Source organism: Thalia democratica, chromosome 5 (genome assembly GCF_965202585.1).
Source record: "Thalia democratica chromosome 5, ktThaDemo2.hap1.1, whole genome shotgun sequence".
Classification (NCBI taxonomy): Eukaryota; Metazoa; Chordata; class Thaliacea; order Salpida; family Salpidae; genus Thalia; species Thalia democratica.
In genome coordinates, this window is record NC_139169.1 from 30,492,104 (window position 1) to 30,514,589 (window position 22,486).

Consider the following 22,486-nt stretch of genomic DNA (forward strand, 5'->3'; position numbering starts at 1 on the left):
TAAAAAAATTGAATTCTTGTTTGTTTTTAAATCAGTGTTATCTATATAGGTAGTTAAACAAACAAAAGTTATGAACCAAAAGCTTTTTTCTTTGAGTAAAAACATACTAAGTTTTTTCAAAGTGCTTTAGTCTTAGTGCATAAAATAATTTATTCGGGTCGGTTTTAAAATTTCGCAAAAAGAAATTAAGCTTTTAAACCAAAACTTATCTTTTACTTTATCACATGATTTATAACTTTAAATATTGCATCGCCTTTAGAACCTTTAAAGATAAAAAAGTTCCAAAAATTTTTTTCTTTTAACAATATTAAATTCGAACTCTGACCGGAATGTTTTAAATTGAATATAATTCATTAAAGTTATGAAAAGCATATGACAGGTAGTGTTCTTATCCTAATTAATTACGGAAAATTTTTCAGTAAGTTTTTTTTTCTACACTTAATTTATTTAGTCATATGAGTATTTTGAATTTATTCTTTCGGAAAATGATGGAAAAAAAGTGCGATTTTAAAAAAATTTTGGTTTGCAGCAAATTAAAGCGTTTTTTAATAAACTGTGTAAATAGTTTTACATATTTTATTTCAATTTTTTCAAACTAGTGTTGTTCTGTTATCTTTTAAATTATGTCTTTTAAAATAAATCAATTGTTAGAAAACTAAAATCAAACTCGTTTATTGTATTTGTGGTAGTCAATTGTTAATAAGTTTAAATGAACTTAACATTGTCTACAAAGCTCGAAGAACATCTTAGGTTACTATATACGTGTATTTTTATATTTAGTCTATAGGTAAAAAACTTCAATATTTACTACCTTATAAATTCTTGTTTTCTAAAAGATTAGACTGTTATTTGCTTTCTATTTTTATTACATCTTACATTTCTAGTTTACTGAAACACTTTAAACATTAATAAAAAAGTTATATATACATTTATATCGGCTTTTAACAGATATTTTTGTAAAATATAAAGTTGATAGTTATAACTTAACTGATATATAAACTTAAACTATGTATCTAAACACTGCGTCTTAAGATTAAAATCTCATCAAAATTAGATTTTGTGCATCAAATTTTTCAATAAACGTTTTTTTTTGCTCATAATGCCTATAAACTTTTTTTTTTTGTTCATTGATAAGTTTAAACACTAGTGGTAAAATCATACTAGGTAATGTAACTTTAAATAAATTTTATTTGTACTATTCTTTTAATTAGCATGTATGTATGTTTAATCGAGAGATTTAAATAAGCGACTTACTACATGGTAACAATTTATTTATTAACATACTTATATTACTCTTTTTGTTTACCTGGTTTTTACGAAGTCAAAGAAAAGTTTTATACAATAAAAAAATATACTTTGTTCATTTAAATTATTTTAATTAAATAAACAGGATAATAGTGTAGATTATCATGTGTTTACTAAATAAATACATATTAAAAATATTTAATTCAAAAAGGATTAATAGAACATTGAGATGATCGAAGTTGATATCTTTTATTAAGTTTAAACATGTATCATATTTTTAAAATTAAGTTTGTCAAGTTTAAATAATATTCAAGTTAAAATATGTTTGTTGTACACGATTGTTTACTATGTATTTGTTAATATAAAATTTTCGTATTTTTGATTTTTGTTAGATATTTATTTATTCTTTTACCTTTAAAAGAAACAGGTTTGATCCGAAGTATACAATTCATTTAAAGTAAAGCTTATAAAACACTTTTATACAAGTATTATAACTTTTAACAAGCTAAGCATACAATTCTATTATTTATTAAATTAATGTAAAGAATAGAAAAAAAAGTTTTTTATTAGATTGCAATATTTATGTATTTAGTGGTATACTAGATATTAGATAAATACAAAAATAGAAAAAAGTATTGAATAAATTTGCATATGAAAGTGAAATTCATTTGACGAGCTAAATAACTTTATACTGTTCTGTAAGGTAATTCAGTAATAACTTCTTGTAAAGAAAGGTTGTAAACTAATTTTGAAGATTTAACAAACCATGTAAATGCAAAGAAATTATCTAACAGTTTATAATTTTTTTTCGCGTTTAACAAATTCTCATTGTTCTACTATGAAAGAACAATTGAGTGATAGTATCTTTAGTGGTACTAGGGTTGTAGCTAATGTTGCTTGTGACCTTTTCAATTTGTCGATAGATATCGAATTAGCGATTGATTCATGATGCATCTGGTTACAAGCAAAAATGTAATGAAAACCTCGAAAACATTATTATCTCCGCTGTATCGTCTTTATTATGCTTTCTCAGAAAAAAGCCATATTATGAGCAAGCGTAATTGGCAGGAAAAAAAGTGGTTAGTGAATTATTTCCTGCTAAGCACTTTGACATGTATTTAAAAAATTTTAAAAACAGCTTCAATCGTAAAATCTTTTGAATATATTTTCAGAAAGAAAAATATAAACTTTACTAATTTTTTAAATTATTGTTAAACAAATACTCCTACTTTTAATTGTTTTCCAAAATTATTTGTTTTTAAACTAGTTAATTATTCGACTTTTAAAAGTACCTCAAGAAGTCTAGATGTTTTATATACTTTAAAATTTTAAACTAACTGAATATAACTTCTAAAACTGAATATGTTAATCTCAAAGTGAATTTCTTTGAAACAAAAAGAAAAATCCTTTTTTTAAAACTTTATATCAAAAAATCAACTCATCCTCCTACTTCGACCTCTGCTCGAAGTGAATTAAAAGAAACAGCCTCGGGCAATTTTCAAGTTCAGCCACTTCTACAATTTCTAGCATGTTTTCTCTCAACTGAGCACGTGAACAATCCGCCCTCTTTTTTCTATTCGATCAGTAAAGTGGTATAAAACATGAAGCTTCGGAGAAAAATGCTTTTTAGTGGCAGTGTTAGTTGCGTGGAATTAAAGTAGAAAAATATAGATGAAATTATTCATTCAAAAAGATAATTTAAATTTATATTTTTAAAAAGCAAATTCGGTCGAATAATTAATTGGTTTTAAACTATATGTATCCTTATATTACAGACTTTTGTTGTTGTTTTGTTTTATAGTTCAACTATGTTTGTTTTACAATTTAAATGAAACTTATATGAATTCTATTTTTCTTGTTTGTATCAAACCTATATTTTGTTAAAGAACCGTGAATCATTTATTACTTTGCTAAATAGTAGTTTAATCTCTTTTCTTTAATGTAATTTTTATGCGGTAATTTAAATTATTCTTTGTGTGTATGGAAGTAGTAAAACAAAACTTATAGTGAAGATAAATTTTGTTTTCAGATAACTTGAGTATCCAATAGTTTAAAATATTTTTTTTTACAAAAGTAGTGATAATATAAACTTAGTAAATAACTTTTAAATTGTTTATTTGTGTTCACTAAGTAAAAAACTGTTGAGTACGCATAAAAACGTGATACTCGTTTGACCATAACACTGATGCGATTCTTTAATACCTAAAACTAATCATTATTTGCTAGACGGTTAAAGCTGTGTTTGTTTACCACCAAAAAAACACACAAGTAATTGACAAGCCTATTTCAAACCTCCAAGTTATAAGAAGCTCGTTTGAAATGGAAACGAAAGTTTAAGAAGAAAAAATCGAAAAGCATCGCTTGGAAACGTGCGGTAGCGGCTTTTCAGTTGCAGTCTTTTTCTTTTTTTTCTTTTTTATAATTTTTTTTTGTTTTCTAAGACAGTAAAAAGTTGAAGTGTATTACAAAAGCATTTTGTTCACAACAGGATTCCTCATGCTTTTATTTTTTTTCTGTTTTATTGTTATGCCTAAGCAGCTAATCTATAATATAAAACGTCATCGTTTACCACTCTTTGTGTGGTTAATAATATACAAAAAGAATTTTTATAACTCTAACGTATTATACGCGTTATACTACCGTTGATAAAGCTTATTTGATATTTTACAACATGCTTTACATATGCACAGTATTTAACATTACTGCACATGTTTTTACAGTACCATTCTAAGAAGAACATCTGATAGTAGTAGCCATGTGATAGTAGTATGCGGTTTTATGAGAATTGTGTGATGATTTCACTTCATACACATTTTTACACTTTTAATTGTTTGTTATAATGGTTAGAAACTTAATAATATTTTATTAATTGAAGTATTAATAAAATGAATAAAATAAAAGACAATAAAAGACTTAATAAACTAATATTGATTGTTTGCTTTTCTTATCTAACTGTATTAAAGTTATTTGTATAGATTTTGCTCTGTAACAAAATATACATTTAAACTAATACCAAAAATACAGAATATTTAGGAAATTAGAATTAAAAATAATGGTCGGAAAGCACACGGGTAGTGATTCTCCGAAACCTTCAAGATTCGATTTCATCAAAGATTCTTCTTCTGACTGGAGATCTTCTCCAAGTTCATCTCCAAGGAGTTACAGTGGATTCCCTTCAAGAAGACCGAAATATAATGTCGGTTTATTTAGTTTAGATAAAAGTAACTTCTTTTTTTTTTAATGTCATTTATACATTGATTTTATAAGTTTAAATCTTGTTTTTTGCGAAGCTATCGGTATTAGTTTTTGTCAAACAATTTGTTTTACTGTTTGATCGATTTTGTTATTTATTACGTAAAAGATTTGACAAGTAATTTGCTAATCTCTTACCAAATAACTTATCAGCAAGTAATTAAAAAAAACTATTTTGAACTATCGTTTGATAGAATGTGCTTTTTATGACGTAACAAGTTAGACAAGTAATTAGCTAATTTATTACCAGATAATTTTTGTACCAAAAAACAAAAATCGTCTTTTAAATTTTTTAAATTATTTAAAAAAACTTTTTATACAGTTTCCCTGCTCAAAACCTCAACAAAAGTCAACCACATTTTTTTTCAACCGTCAGCCAATAAGCAGGAACATCAAGTTGAACGAAGCTAAGCTTAAGAATAAAGAAAACTTTGCTCAAAATGAAAGAACTGTTACCAAGGTTGGTGGAATGATTAATAGTTTTACTGTAATGTTTGATAAGTTTATCATTCATACCAACTGTATTAGGTTTACTGTAAGTCATTAAAGGAGTAATAAGTATAATGCTTGTTCTCAGAAATCAATAATTTTGACTTAATTTTTAAGTATTTAGTTACCTGAAACTTTTTAAAGAGTATTGCGGTACCCCAGCAAAAACGGACCGAATACACGAGCAAGTACTCTATGAAGAAAATTCAAGGTAGCTTGGAGTGCGAAGATTTTAGTGGCTCATTTCCAGAGTTTACTAAAAATTTGTATTCAGGCAAAAGTTTGTTGTCTAAAAATTTCCAGCTGAATTTCAAGATTTTATCTTCTTCGTGCGACAGTGATGAGGTAAATGCTAGGGTAAATAAATTAGTTTGAATTTAATCCTAACAGGTTCATAGATAGGAACGGGTCAGAAAAGCACGGGTGACACTTTAGCACAGAGTGTCACTTTAGCACGGAGTGACATTTTAACACAGTATTTATACTGCAATTATTTTTACACACTTGAATAACATTAGGTATTGTTATGTTTAAAAATAAAAGACCGAAATATGTAACATGTAAACTAAAAGAGATGCTTTAAATGAGCTACAAGTTTAATCTTTAGATAAAACTAAAACAATGTAAGTTTAAAAACTTTATTAACTTATTTTACTATATAACTTTGAATAAAAATATTTTGATACTTTTACTTACTTTTCGAAATAAAACTACTTTAATAAAGCTAGTAATAAATACAAGCTCTAGGATTATTCAATTTATTTTTAAAGGCTAAACATTAAGCGTAAGCTATAAAAAAAATGAAATAAATAAAATTTTAAAACTTACTTATTTCATTATTAGCTCATAGTTAAAATTTAGGTTTATAAATTTTGTAAGATGATATTTTTAAAAGTTTCAGAACTAATTTTCACATTTGTTGGTTAAGTTAACAATTCTAAAATAATTAAACATTATTTGATCAAAAACTTAAAAATATTTAAAGTTTTAACGTGCAATAATTTCAGTCCTTGCTAAAATGCACCGTACCAAAGTGTCAGTCCGTGCTAAAGTGTCACTTCGTGCTAAAGTGACACCGTGCTAAATTGTCACTCTGTGCTAAAGTGACGCCGTACTAAAGTGACTATGTGCTTTTCTGACACCTACTTTTAGAGATTTATATATGCAAATATCGTTATGGAGTTTATTTCACAAGTTAAATATAAAAAAAAAAAAACAATGACTATTTAAGGTGTAAAATACATTAGAAATAATCTGTGTTTATAGAAATCTGTATTTTTACTCATGTTTTCAGGCTTCTGTTGACGGAACGATATGGACACTGACGGACGACATCAACTATTGGTTGAGCGTGGGAGCAGTTCCCCCTCAAAACGGACTCCTCCAGGCAATAAGCAGGCAGATAAGCTACTACTTGTCCGATGAATACCTGGAAAAAGACAAGTACCTTTTGAGACAGGTTAGAAACTAAAGCAATGTCTTTTAAACAGTATTAAAAGACTATAGAGCTTTATGTTGTTCAATAGTATACTATACTATTTTTCTAGAATTTTTCAAAACTTAAATACTTGTATTAAAATCAAAGCTAACTCTACTTAATAGTTTTGATAAAATTAGGATGATTAAATTATTATTATTTTAACCACAACACAAAAAATAAAAAATAAAAACATTAAAAAAACTTTAAATAAAAACTAATAACAGATAAGATGTAAGAAGGACGGATTCATCAGCATAAAGTTGATAACTTCATTCAAAAACATCAAGAAATTCACTTGCGACAGCCAGGTAGTCAGGTGTGCCATTGTCAGAATGTGCAAATCAATTGTGGTATCTTCGGATGGTTTGAGGGTAAGAAGGGTGAACAGGCTGCCAGATCATTTGAAGAAACCGAGATTGCTGAAAACAGTGCTGGTGAGTTGATAAGTTAATAAAAAAAATTTCATCATAATCACATATAGATATCTATCATGCCATGTAGAATTTAATTGAGTTCCATTATAATGTACAAACACAAAAACTTTAAAACGCTTATAAACCAGTTGGAAATAAAAATCGTCTCATTTGTTTATCAAAATAAAATATTTTCTTTAGGCTTAATTGTTTATTTCATTTGGTTTTTTAGGCTATTAGGCTACCGACTGCATACTCAAATGAGAAAGGAATCAACAGCTTGTTCAAAATCTTCGGAGAAATAAACTACATCAGACTGCTAGAAGCTGGAAAAGAAGTTCCTTCGGATCTGAAAAACTACGCTACCCAAGTGAAAGATATAGGTGAATATGAAACTTGTTTAATTATTTTTATTCTGTTAATTTATTTTAGTTAATAAAACGTTTCTAACTTAGCATTTTATAATAATCAATATATGCTGGTTTGCAACTTTCTTTTATAATCTATTTTCTTTTTACAAACCTTTTATTATTATTACTTTTATAAGTATAAGTAGTTGTAAAAGTAGTAGTATATTTCTCATTTTTACATACAACGATTTGTTTTCTATAAAATTTTGTTTTATACCTATAAAAATCACTTAGAAAAGTACTACTTCTACTACTTAGTAGTACTTTTCTAAGCGATTTTTATAGGTATAAAACAAAATTTTATAGAAAACAAATCGTTGTATGTAATAATGAGAAATATAATATTTGCTTGAAAAATTAAAACTCGTTAAAACAATAAAACTACGTTAAAAATTTTTACTCGAAAAAATAAAAAAAACTTGTCATAACTTTTCTATAAATATTTATTCACTACTAGGACAAACAACATGTGCCCTTATCAACTTCAAGACCACCGAATCTGCGTTGGAGGCCGTGAGAACGATCAAGTTTCATCTGAGGAATATCAACGAAGAAATTGTGTCTTCGGGAGACACAAAAATTTCATCTCAAGACACCTTTAAGACTTCGTTCAGTTACAAACAACATCAGAGTTACCTTAAAAGTCAGTTTTGTTTTTTTTAATATTAATTAACAAACCAATTGCATTATAAATAGCCTATTACAGACAAAGTAGTGCTAAAACTGTTTTAAAAACTATTTTTTTTTTTACTTAGCTGTTAAGTCCTTTAGATTTTTTACAACTGATAAATTTTTTTAATAATTATTAAAATTTTATAAACTTAAAATTAGTATTACGTCAAAAGCTTTTAACTAAAATGCTTTTTATCAACAACAGGACTTCCGGAAATAGAAGATTGCAGAGTTGCATTGTTGGGACCTCGTGTTAGGAGGACTCTCTACCGCCAAGACAAGATCGCTTCTCCTGCAGGTTCACTCGGATCAAGCCGTTCCATTAGCCGATGAATGATTTATTTTTCTATTTTCCTTTTTTCTATATGTTTTCTAGATAACATTGATATGTTAAAGGTTTAACAATTTTCTTTTTTCATAAGCAACAGGAAACAATCTTATAGTTTGGTATATCTTGATATTATACTAATATATTGATAGTATAAAGATAGACTTTACAAAAGTTGATGTTTTTTTCCATTAAATTTGTGCAAATTCATAAATTCTAAAAACTTTAAAAGTTTTATGAAAACTAATTATGACTATTTTCATGTTTTTATTTTGTTTCAAAACTATTCTAAACCTTTCACTGTGTAAAGTTTTTGCTGTAATTATCCGTAATTTTATGAAATCACTATAACTTTCAAACTTCAAAAGTATATCCAGGTTTTGTTTTTATTGAGATTATTTTACTTGCATTTAATTAAAATAGTACTTAAATATTAAAAAAAACAGTAAATAATATTCTTGTGCTTTAATTTTGATCATTAAAAAGTTATGCTGTGTTTTTTTTGCTTAAGTTGACAATTCCATAAACTTAAACTTAAAATGCAGTAACAATTTTGTTTTGTAAATAGAAGTTCTAAATCACTTAGAAATATTAAATACAATTAGAAACTATCTATAATGTTTTTACGCTTTTTTATAAATTAAACCACTTAAAAAACATAGCTTTGTTTAATTTTTGTATAAAAAATATCTATTTCAAAAATAGCTATTAGATACACTCATGATAATTACGTGAATAGACAAAATATTTACTAGATTAGAAATTTAAATTTTTCTTAGGTTTCTAATGATTTAAATTTTTTCTATTTAATACCTTTTTTCTCCTGTTTGATTGATTCTGTTACAAAAAACCTTATTTTTTATCTCGAAACAGTTAAATTGTTATTTTGAATTTGATTTATAATAAAATAATTAACAACATTTAAAATTTTAAAAAGCCCGTTTGTGAGGTATTTAAACACTGTTCAACACAACATAGTTAAAGAATAGCTATAGTTTATATTCAAAAACAGTACATCACCTACATCATATCTTTTGATATCGAAATTTAACCGATTTAAAAAAATATCATAAAAATAATTAGATTGAAATGATTTACGTATTATCTACTCTAGGGAAGGTTTAAAAACGAAAATATCCAAATCTTAACATTAATCTATTTTCGCTTAAGTATAAAATATTATAAAATGTAGTGTTGAAAAACTTAAAAGCACTGAAATACTTTAACTTCAACAACTAATGAATTTAAATTATACACAAATTCATAATTTTGTTAAAAAATTATTAAATTTTATTATATTTAATTTATTATTTTTATAGTTTCAAAGTTTTGAACATAAATAGTTTCTCAGACAACTGATTACATGAGAAAAGTATTAAATACGTTACTGTAGTTGTTTATATATAATAAATAGGTTCTTTTTATAGTTAACTTTTTTATTATAGTGGACGGCAGTATTTTTTCTTTATGAAGAAATTGTTAATGGGCTGAACTTAGTATTAAAAAAAAGTCGTTCACGGATCTAATTTGTATAAACTAGTTGTATAAATCAGTAAAACAACTCTACTTTAATTTTTTTTTAAATACTAATATGTATTGTTTATTCAGCGATTAAAAAACGCTTAAAAACTTTGGTCTAAGGACCTGGTGTACAAAAAACATCCGGTATTCAAGTCTATCATCACCACATTAAGCACTAATAAAGCACCAGTGATATACAATTTATTGCAACTTGTTTTAAAAAAGTTTTATTTTGTTAATATAAGTAATTTAATTGCAAGTAAAAGGTTACCTCGCGGTCCGCTTATTTTTGCTTTGCTTACCTCTGCTCTTGTACATAAAATTTCTAACATATTTAAAAGTGTTCAAATATAATATAATTTTAAATGATGGTTTTTTTTTATATGTGTTACAAAAATAATAACAATTTCTTAATTAGAAGTTAACTTTAAAAAATATATTTTTTATATGTTAAATATTGTACAAACACATATTTTTATTATTTTCTTAGTACTTGGTAAACAAAATAAGATAAGTACTTTTTTATTTACACCAATTATCGCTGTATACAAACAAAGTTATAATAAATAAAAAATGAGGTATTTTGTTATTTTTTCTGACCAAAAAAGTAAATAATAAAATGTTTTATTTCAATACTTGTTATGTTTTATTCAATTAAAAACACTTACTTTTAGAACATCTTATTAAAACTACCTAGATATTGTCAAAAAAAATTTCAAGATATGTTAATTATTGTTTAAATTTTTTGGGTATATTATATAAAAGAATATTATTTTAATTTTAAATTATAGAGAGCTTTGTAAACATTTGTTAGTTTTATTAACTAACTAAACCGAATCAGTGCAATCTTCATATTATAAGCAAGTTTAAAAGTTTTAATTTTCTGTTATAAACTCTATTCAAAAAAAGAATTTAAACTCAAATTACTTTTCAATTTATGCATCAAGATGTGCCTTTTAGGTTAAAATATAATTTGAAACTGCCCTATTTTCCCAAAGTTTTATTAAGTAATATCTCTAGAAATCATTTATATTTCGAAAAAGTATACAATTGGTGTCGTTATTTTAGTATCTTATCATTAAGAAAAACCCAAGAACTTTTATTTACGATACATTTATTTAATAAACAAGAGGTTTAAATGTTTGTTTATGATAATAACGGCTAATATCTTGTATAACTTATTTCCGAAAAAAATATTAAACCTAGAAATATACGATTAAATTAAATCTAAAAATCATTGAATTTATCGTTTTTTTTTAATTCCATATAAAACACAAACGTAGTAAGTTTGAATTAAAATGCTAGTTTTGTAGTTGTTTTCAGAACTGACTTCATATTTTTATTATATTAATCTTGTAATAATAACGTTTTTGTACAAAATTTTCTATATAAAGTTATTTAGCTTATGTTACGTCAGATCGATAAAAAAAAATTATTAAGTTTTTATAACACAGTTTTAAAACAATATACTATTAAAAAGTTTTCATACATACCAAAGCAAAACATAGCTAATTTTACATTATAAAGTTAGAAGAATTTGTACGTAAAAGTATAACAGAGTCAGTTATAATAAACAAAAAGCCACATATGAATTAAAAAGATGTTTCACTTATAATGTTCAATGTGAAAGTCATGTCATATCCGTTACAACGAACTTCAATGTTAAAAAACTGTATGCTAATCTGAAGGCCTTGAGCTCACGAGAAGTACAAATTGTTTACACGACTAAATAGTTGTTTTACCATTACCCTCGCGACAAAATGAGTTAAGTTATAAAAAAAAACGAGTAAAACCACTTATTAGATGAAAGAACAACATAAATAAAAAAAACCACAAAGTTTAAATAGCTGAATATTAGCATAGCGTAAAAAGAGCATGAAAGAGTAACTTTGATAAACTGTTTTTATTTTGTTTTATATCAAAAACGATTCGTGGTAAATTATTAGCTAAAATAGTTGGCGTTTCATATTACAAGAAATTGTCAACCGAAATCCTTGCACACATGCAAAATTTATGACTCAAATTGAACAAGTATTACTTGTTTTTTAGCTTTTAAGTCGTTAATGTTTTGAAGTTAAAACGCATTTGAGTATAACATTTTTTTAGCTCATTTTTATTCGAATACATGTGTTGACTAAACACTTAAACCTAAAATATCATAATTAGAGCCCCACAAATTGCTCTAATTAATAAAGTAATATGAGGTTTAAGTTGCAACTTTACTCAATGAGTGTTTTTTAAAGTTTTTTAGTTAAATTTTGAAATTTTTCTGTGACAACGGTTTAAACTTTTATACAAAGGTGATGAATATAATTAGGACGACCACACAGCTGAGTGTGTATTGAATGATATATGTACTTAATGTTTTTTAGAAATGAATTTTATATTAAATTTTTTGATTGTGCTAAACAGCCATTACAAGACTTTAACACTTTTATAAAATTGTAGTATTTAAAGCTTCAATACTATTAAAAGATTCAATAAGAAAAAAAAGTAAACAAAAATAAAGTAAAAAGCGACGTTGCCATCCCTGTTGCAAATAATGCAGTATATTGCAATATGAGTCACCTTATGAGCCGGCATTGAGCAGCTTCAGTTTGCGGTGACAACGATTTCTAAACGTTCTGTTGTAAATTTTTGTTGTAAAACACGGCTTGTTCTTTCAACGTTGATTAAGTCGAGATCCGTGATACGGATGGTTCTTGTGCTAAAAAATTGTGCTTGTGGTTTTATCTAAGATCCTTCTAATTAGATCAATAATTTTTTTGATACAAGCATTGTTAGGTGTGTTAAATTTGTTGTATGTATAAGTAAATTGTACTAATTTAAAACATATTTAACGTAGACGGAATCGATGTACTTTTAGTACAAAATACTAGTAAAATTTATACTAATTTGTTTCAAAATGTATACTATTGTTTCTAAATGTAGGTTCTTGTTATCAGTTTAAAGTTTAAATTATAAATCATTTTACTTGTTTATACCCAAGGGCGTTAATAAAACCGACGACATCTGAGTATTTAGCTCAATTTAGGCAAACCTTACAAAAATACTCAGTGCAAAGTATCAGATAATTATAAAAACATTTTGATGATAGCGCATGTGATTTTCTAAAATTCATGCGAGTACAATTTGTATTGGATCGAAAAAGTGTGGACCTAGAGGTTTTAGCTTGAAGTCGTTTTAAATGTGTTGTTTTAAATTATTAAAAAAAATCATTATACATAATTTATAACAATTTTATAAACAGGTTTCTTGATTAAAAAAAAAACTTGAATGTCAATAAAATTTACAATACGCGATGAAAACTTATAAAACTTTTTACACAAATTCAAAACGTTCATCCTTTAAAATCATTTAAAATCATTTTAAATTGTGGACATCGTTTTCTAATTCCTAAAGAAACTTAAATCAAGCTAATTAAATCAATAAGTTTATCGATCAATGTTATATTTATTAAAAAAAAAATTCTAAGTTTATTCGTTATTCTTTACCATTGGGTATAATAACTTTTAAAAATAGTTTTCAGTTTGAAAAAATCTATCATATTGTAAAAAGTGCAGACATTAATTTTGTAGTTGGAAAACTTTCGTACCTTGTTGGTGTGAAAACTTTTCTACTATCATTACGTTTTTGTAAATATGTTTTAATGGCGACCCGCATAATTTGAAGTTACTTACCGCACAATGCGATGATGTAGAGAGAAGCAACTTTTGACTTCTAATTTTATCTTTACCGCGGTAGTGGCAAATCAAGCTATCAGCTTACAAATGTAGCGGATCTTTTAGATTTAAATCTGTCTTATAACTTTGCAGTTCTTGTAAACGTCAACCGTAAAAAGACAAAAAGTTCGAAGAAGCTAGCAAAAAAGCTAGAAAACTTATCAAAAGAACGATCTAATTAATTATTAAAGTTTTTTACATATTTTTGGTCAATATTTCAAAAAAGTGTAAATATTAAGTCGTTGAATTTATTTAAGTTTTTCATTATAAAGTTGACTTTTTTTTTGTTATTTGGAAGGTGACTATAAGTTATTTATGCTAGAAAAATATTACGTTTAGTTTAACTTAACTTGTAAAGTTTGCTTGTTTTTTTAGAATTGATCTGTATTTAATGTATAAGATCTTAATTTACAATTATACAAAGTAAAAAGAAAATACTAAACAAACAAAACCTTTATAAATAAACAAGGTAATGTTTTATATCATTTTTCTAGTACTTTTAATTTTTAGTAATTTACTAAGTAGTTAAATAAATATACTATTATTTTTAATTAGGTAAGTTATTTACATGTGTTAAACTTTTTTCATTGAAGATTAATTAACATATAATTTATCCGGGAGTCAAATTTATCACTACAATTTTAAAACCTTGTGTAAACACAACATAATAGTTAAAGGCTTACAAAATTGCGTAACAACAAAATCATTAGAATATTTCAAATGAGTTTTAACCACATACAAAACATTTCGTGACTATAAGATCTTACGTAACTTTTTCTACAATGGAAAAACATTATACAGATTTACATATAGTATTTAATGAATGAGAATGTATAGCAAATATTTCATTGTTTCTTCTCGTGACAAAATTACAGGAAACTTTTTTAGTTTATGTTAAAATAGTTTAAAAAATGTATTCCGACAATGATTTTCAATGGTTGTTCAAAGTATTTTAAGACGTATAAAATAAGTATAAAACGTATATCAGCTGTCAAAAACTATAAGTTATGTTTATAAAAGCCTATGTTTGTAGTTAAATGTTACTGCGTTCAATTTTAAAAAATCATAAAGACATCAATGACTTATTTACACTTTCTATGGTAAAAAAAAAATTTTGCAAAAATGAAATTATTGTGTTTAAGATTATTTTTTAAATAACTGTAATTTGTATGTTAGTAGACTCCGAAATTAGTGTATTTAGATTTGACCTTTTAGACTTTAAAGTGTTATACACTTTCTTTTAGATTTCTTATTTTTAGTTTAGTCTTTACTTATATGTGTGCAACATATAATTATGAATAATATTTTTGTAGATAGCAATAATGTAGTCGAGGATATTTCTCTAGTGAAAAATAATTTAAAAAATAAAGTTTTTTTAAATAAAAAAACATAAATTTCAAGTGTTTTATTACTATGTACTAAGTCAAAAAAAAAAAAACGAGCAACTTTAGCCAAATATTCACATTAAACGACAGTTTTATTGTTAAATTTGCTGTAAAATATCGTTTTAAATTACTTTTATGTGATATAGATGCATAATTTAGATAAAAGAATCTTTAAAAAAGTCTGTAATCTTAAATCTTAAAAAATATTTAATTAATTAAGATAATAGTTTTTTATCTACGCCCAGTTTACGTATTTAAGATGTGGTATCGAACTTATAGGCTAACCGCCCAATGTAAACGCATTTTTTATACTTTTGGTCATTTATTTATAAACTTTTCATACTATGTAAAATATGTATATTTATCAAGTTTTGTACAACTATAAGGTTTTTAAATTTATAAATTGAAATAATTTAAGTACAAGAATGCGTGACAATTTTGGACTTTTTTTTGAACTAATTTTAATCTTATTTGCAAACTGACAACTTAAAATCCTGTTTGAGTTATAATCCTCGAATATTGCGTCAGCATTATATTATTCAAGGTAGTTTTTTTTACTTTCTACATTAAAAAATGTTCAGTAAATATTAAAAACACTTTATAGAATTTTACTGTTTAAAAAAATTTACTATCTAAGTTTTTAGCTAAAAAGTTTATCGCAAACTGGTGACCATTGCTTTGAAAAACTGCGTAATGCAATAAATATTTCAAATTATAATGTATTTTTCAACGAATACTGTATTACAATTCACAAGTTTGCTTTAAAAAAAAATTTAATTTGTTAAAAGATAAACTTAAAACAAATCAAATAAAGTTACTTAAACTAAATTACACATAAGTTAATGATTTTATTCAAATTTCAAATATGTACTAAATTGTTTATTATGTAAACAAAAAAAAATCAAAAATAAAATAACACAACTAATTTTATCATAGAGCTCCGTAGTCATAAATGTTGTTCAAACTAAAACCTTTGCTAAGTTTTTAATAGATTTAATTTTTATGTAGTCTTCGATATTGATGTCATAAATAAAATGATAATTCGCCCATTGAACAATGTAAACGCCTATAAATTGTTAAGTGTGCCGTTAAGTTGCACATGTAGAGCAATAAAGAACTGAACACACGCAAATATGTTTAATAACTATTTGAAAATAAATTTGTATTTGTCTATGTAGATTTTAGGATACTTTTGTTTTAAACTTATGTCACGCAAAATTTTATATAAAATGTTTCAAACTTTTAAAGTTTTTAGTATTAAAATACATAGCTTTTTAATTATATAAACTTCCTAGATTAGCAGTTCTTATCCTTTTTTTTTATGTTTTAACTTTTTTTGGAAGATAACTTCTAAATTTACTCCTCTTTGGACGTTAATTACAAAACTTACCCCTAAAGTACAAAAAATGTTTAACTTTTATAAAAAAGATTTCTTTAACTTTAACCTTATTAAATATAAAATATTATAAAATTTAAAAAGTTTATTTAGCTTTACAAAATTACAGTGAAAATAAATAAAAAAACAGTCAATAAACATTACTTTACCTAACTGGTAAAAAACAAAAATTACCACCTTAAACAAGGAAATTTACCTTCAAAGGTAAACTTACCCCAGGTTAAGAGTTGCTGTCCTAGATACTAGTTTAAAAATTAAAAAAAACATTTTGTCCATAAAGTTTTATGTATGCAAATCCTCAGTTAAGTTTCAAAAAGTAAAACATTTAGTAATTGCAATTCGTAATAGTTTTGTCAAATAAATACTTGACTAAAGTAATAATAATGTTAAACCAAGTTATAAAGACGTGTTCGATGAATACTTTACTTGACACTTAGTATTAACAAGTATTAAAAAAAAAGTATTCACTAGCTAACATTGAAATGTTAAAAATAAAATAGTAATTAAGAAAATAAAATTTAAATACAATATACTTTTGACATACAAAACTAAAAGCCTGTTTATTTAGAAAGCTTGGTGTGAATTCTACATGTTTGTTTGACACACAAAAAAAGGTTTAATCTGAAATAACATTATGTTATGCAACATTTATTTGACAACTTTGTCAACCTCAACTGTATTGTCTCACCTATGTAAGCTTCACGATTTGTTGTTTAGAAGGGCTTTATCGGAGGTTTTAAGAAAAATGTGGTAAAATCAAGTTTTATATAAAGTTTCGGAAACAGTTCAAATAAGGATGATTTTGAATGATAAATAGATTTAAGTAGCTATAGTTTCCATATAGCGTTTGTAAGCATTTACAATTAATGTTTATATCTTAGTAATATACAAATACAAGCTAGGAATAGCAGTAGTAGTAGTCATCAAACGTATAAAAGAATCATATAGAAAGAGCAAAGATAGAAAAAGCAAAAATAAAAACTAACAAAAGTTCATAAATGAGAATTTTTTTGCATGCCGGTAAACTGCTGTCGAGCTTATATTAAGTGCATAAATTATTATCCCTATAAACGTTTTAAAAGAAGGGTTAAATAAAATTTTCTAAAGTACTGAGGCCAAATTGAGATTGTATTTAATGTGTACCGTACTAAACATTTTAATAACGCTTGCTTAACATTTAAGTTAATTTTATATTAAAACAATAACTTACTATATATCTTTTTAAAGGAGTATTTTATATGAGCTGTATGTGTATTAAATTCAAACAGTAGTTTAATTTTCAATGTATGCTATTTGGCGATAGGGTTTTAAAAGAATCACCTTGAGCTATTTCCAATTTCTTTAGTTTTTTGTTCTATTTTAACATCGCTATCTTAACATTTTTTAACTTCTACTTCCACTTTTATTATTTTCTCTCCTTGTTAGACTGCACATAGGATACTAATCTAACATTTAAGCTTATTTTCAAATTATGGGATAACTTTTCAATGAGCTATTTTAAATTTTGCGACTTTGAATAAAAACTTCCTAAAGTTAGTTTAAAAAAGGTTTATATCAAATTCTAAGCAAGGTCTATAAAAGTCCTAATGATATAATGTTTTTTTGATAAAAATTCTCAATCAGTATTTATAATAAATTGTTATTTTGAAAATTTAATATAAATATTATTAAACCACTTACATGATATCAAACAATTCTTATTGGATAATTTAGTTTTACATAGTCAAACATGTAAGAATGTTTTGTAACCAGAATGAAAGGCTCTAAAAAAATTTTCTAAAAAAGTACTTGAAAATTTAAAATTCCCTATATTCAGTTTTTAATAGACTGTTATTATATTTGAGAATTTTTGACTTCATAATTTAAAATTAGAGGTGTATAAAGTTTAATCAACCAAGTTTTCTTTTTTTGGTTGACAAATCTAAACGCAAGTGATATTATTAGAAGTTTATGAAAAAACTGTAATTATTCAAAAGTTTGTGGTAAAATGATAAAAATTTCTGACTCTCCAATGATTAAAATATCACCTGTACTTTTATTTTTCCAAAAAAAAAGCTTTAGTTTTAAGTTAACAGCTTAAAAAAAACTATTCATTATAATCAGTTAGATACAGCTTTTCAAAATAACTTAAGAAAAAATAAACTATGTAGGTGATAAAATTCAAAACATAAATTTTCGTTTTGCGACATAACAACTTAATTTACTGAACGAACAAAAAATGTTTTAAAATCAGAAACCCGTTTCATACTTCATTACTTCTAACTTACCTGGAATTTAAAATAAATCATTACGTTATAAAAATTCTTTAATAACACTCTTTTAAAACACAATATCTGTTAAACTAAAACAATGACCATTATGTACTTTTTAAATGCAAAAAGAAAAAAAAATGTGAAAATACGTGTCCATTAAATGTTTTACAACTTCAGTAATGATGTACATTACAAACTTTTTAGTACACCTGTTGTAGTTTATTTTACATATCTAGTACTTGGAAACGGATACAGTTTAACCTGTTTAAACAAAAAAGGCTAAACATTGCATATAATGTTAACAAGCACATCGCATGCTTCTATCTGGAAGGCTATTATGACGTCAGACTGTGAGTTTAAACAAACTCAGGTTTTATAAAAATAGTTTCTCAAAAGGACTTTTTTTGCCTTAAGTGCAAAGGTTAAGCTTTAATCAAAAAAAAAACTTTAAATGTGTTTTTTTTGTGCTTAGGTATTTAAATGTGATAATTAAAACATTTTTTATACATATTCTTAAAGTAACTTTTGGTTATGTTAAACTATTTTTGATAAGTTTGGAACATTGTGGATTAAAAAGTTTCTTAAAATGCAAAAGGATTCAGAACCGTATAAAAGCCTTAATGTGTAGATACTGGACTTAGAACGTTTGTTTTTGCTGATGCGATATACTTTTAATTTCTATGTATAAGAATTAGATTAATCAGACAGTAGATTAAACACTGTTACAAAATTTTACAACACTTAAATAAACATGTATCACACATAAAAAAGCAAAAACTAAATAAAAAAAAATCATTTATAAACTTAAAACAAATTTGATTTTTAGTACATTTTTTATTAATGTTTTGTTTAAAACCAGGATTAAGTAGGCTAATAAGTTTAATTTTATGTATTCTTAGTATTTAATTTACTAAACTAAACTTTTTGTATTAATGGTTAGGTTAATACACAAGTATTTTAAAATTGCATTCTAAAAATATCAGGTGTCTACAAAACATCGAAAATTTAGTTAAGAATATTTTCACAATATCCTAACGTTTTTAAATCTCAAGTAGTTCAAATTCTTACATTAGAAAAGTTTCACGTGGTTAATATTATTTTAATATCTCTCATTTTCTTATTGCAACACTACATCGCAATCAATATATTAAAGGGTGTGGAAAGTTTTAATTGGAAAATACCGTTATTACATTGGCCAATATCTTTCAACTTTTTGGAATTTAAGAACTTTCTTAGCCACGTTTTCTTAACTACTATGCTATTTTGTAAGTTTTATAATAAATTTTTCTAAATTTAAACTTAAAAGACATTTTCGATGCAGAGTTAAAATAAAAAAAAGTTCATTGATAACGCCAAGTGCCCAAATTACTTAATAACATAGTACTATCATACTCATATATTGTTAAACCAGAAAGTAAATATATTTTGCTTTAGCTGAGTATCATTTACTGCAAAAATAATAAAATTATTTTTAGTTTTCAGATAATCAAAAACTTATTTTAGTCTAACCTAATAAACCGTAAAAATAGAAAGATGAATTAAGAAGTTTGTTTGTTTTGAATTTAATAATCATTTAACTAAGTTGATGACCAATATAAGCTTCAATTAAACTTTCGACAATAATCAAAAAACTATTAGTCTTTGTGAAATGTGATAAGGGATTATTAACTAAATAAATTAAAAAAGTTACAAAACTACTTTTCTTTAAATAACATTAAATCCAAAATATGACCCAGTCTTTCATTCTTGTTTAATTTATACAAAACAGTTTTGAAAAGCATATGACTGGTTGTGTTTTTATCTTAACTAATTAGAGAAAAATTTCTTTAATTTGTTTTTCTACACACAATTCATCTAGTTTTATGATGTTGTTTGGTTTTAACCTTTCGAAATAAGTAGGAAAAAAGTATTGAAACATTTTGTTTACCAGCAGCTTAAAGCATTTTTCAATGAATTGTGTAAAAACTTTTATGTACTTTACTTTAGTTTTTTCAAAACATTGTTTTTAAATTCTGTCTTTTACAATAAATTAATGTAAAAAAAACACGTGTAAAGCCTTGGATTTATGAATAACTAAACACAAACTTGTTTATTGTATTTGTAGTATTTAGTTGTTAATAAGTTTAAATGAAACTTAGTATATGTATGCTTTTATGTTGTCTACAAAGTTCTAAGAAAGCTTGAAGATAATATAAACTAGTATTTGATTTTTAGTCTATATGTAAAAGACTTCAATATTTACTACTGTTTAAAAATACTTATTTTTAAAAGATTAGACTGTTATTTGATTTAGGTATTATAACTATTTACATGCTAAGCATATCATTTTATTCTATTTTACACTAGTGTAAAGAATATAACAAAATGTGTATTAGATTTGCAATATTTATGTATGTAGTGGAATATTAAACATGAAGATAAATATAAAGTTAGGAAAAAGTATTAAAAAAATTAGCATATAAAAGTGAATTCCTCATCTTGATCTAAATAACTTTATACTATTTTGTAAGGTAATTCAGTAATTACATCTTTTAAAGATATCCTGTGAACTGTTTTTGAAAATTTAACAAAGCATGTAAGTACACGTAAGTTATCTAACAGTTTATAAACTAGTTTTCGCGTTTAACAAAATCTCATTGTTCTACTATGAAAGAACAATTCAGTGATAAAATCTTTAGCGGTGTCAGGATTGTAACTAATGTTGCAAGTGACCTTTTCAAGTTGTCGATTAAATCTTTGAAATGACGAATTAGCGAGTGATTCATGATGCATCTGGTTACAAGCAAAAATGTAATGAAAACCTCAAAAACGACTTTATTTCTGCTCTATCATGTTTCATACGCTTTCTCAGGAAAATTTTGTACTATAAGCAAGTATAATTGACAAGTGGAACTACAAATGGTAAGTAAAACATTTAAATCAGAGAACTATAGTTTGTTTTAATCTTTTAAACATAGATTATATCGTATAGAGTTTCATATTTTTTCTCAGAAATAAAATGTTGTATTGACTGCTTTTCTTTATTACTGTGGAGTAAAAAAACAGTTTATTTTTACTACAGTATCTTAAGGTTTTGTTTTTTCTTATTAGGTAGTAATTTTCACTGTATAAGTATCTGCTTTCAAAATCTTACCGTGTAAACTTGAAGTACAAAACTCTTTAAACTTTATACAACCTTATATTAATCATAAACTTTGTTTAACACAATAACATTTAATACAGTTGTTCAGCTTGGTAATGTTTATTAATAGTTTTAAATAAACTAATTTTACTGAAAAATAACAATTCTTTGAAATATAACTTAACTTAATTTCATTTCATTTAACTGAAATTATTACAACAATAACTTATTTGTTGTAAATGTATAATTATAAAGACAAAGCTATATTACTAGAAGTAAAAGTTTTCTAAACATATAGTGTTACTAAACCTAAGGTGCTATCTACAATAAATACTATCGATGCAATTATGGATAATGTGCTTTATTGTTTTTATCTATTTTGATTATAAAATTACAACTTGTGATAGACAAACTATCAATTACTATTTTTACCGTTTTTTATCTTAGTAGATGAAAAATTATAAATTAAATATATTAATCTGAAAACGTTTAACGTTTTAAACAATAACAATTATTTACTTGCATAATCAATTCATCCTTATACAACGACCTCTGCTCAAAGTGAATTGAACAATATAGCCTCGGGCCAATTTCAAATTCAACCATTTTTTCTATAACTTCCAGCGTGTTTTCTCTTAAATTAGCACGTGATTAATCCGCTTTTTTCTATTCGATCACAATACTTGTATAAAACATGAAAATTTGAAGAAAAACGTTTTTTTAGTGGCATTGTTAGTATCGTGATTAGAAAGTAGAATAATGTTGGGAAAGTAAACAGTTTGAGTTTTTTAAGTTAATTT

The 22,486-nt window shown here is 25.0% G+C and overlaps 1 protein-coding gene across 1 annotated transcript; it reads left to right on the forward strand.

The window, feature by feature from the left end:
• The first annotated feature begins 4,273 nt into the window (after positions 1-4,273).
• LOC145835529 (uncharacterized) lies at positions 4,274-8,662 on the forward strand. Its single transcript, XM_082943174.1, has 8 exons — positions 4,274-4,441; positions 4,820-4,957; positions 5,131-5,331; positions 6,281-6,445; positions 6,691-6,900; positions 7,112-7,262; positions 7,747-7,932; positions 8,167-8,662. Exons 1-8 carry the CDS (start codon positions 4,298-4,300, stop codon positions 8,292-8,294), a joined length of 1,323 nt encoding a protein of 440 aa, XP_082799300.1. The 5' UTR covers positions 4,274-4,297; the 3' UTR covers positions 8,295-8,662.
• The last annotated feature ends 13,824 nt before the right edge of the window (positions 8,663-22,486 follow it).

Bases quoted from the DNA above. Each gene is read 5' to 3' on its own strand.
- LOC145835529 (XM_082943174.1), top strand. From the start codon at position 4,298: ATGGTCGGAAAGCACACGGGTAGTGATTCTCCGAAACCTTCAAGATTC. The intron at 5,332-6,280 runs GTAAATGCTAGG...TCATGTTTTCAG, and splicing joins CTTCGTGCGACAGTGATGAG to GCTTCTGTTGACGGAACGAT. The intron at 7,933-8,166 runs GTCAGTTTTGTT...TATCAACAACAG, and splicing joins ACATCAGAGTTACCTTAAAA to GACTTCCGGAAATAGAAGAT.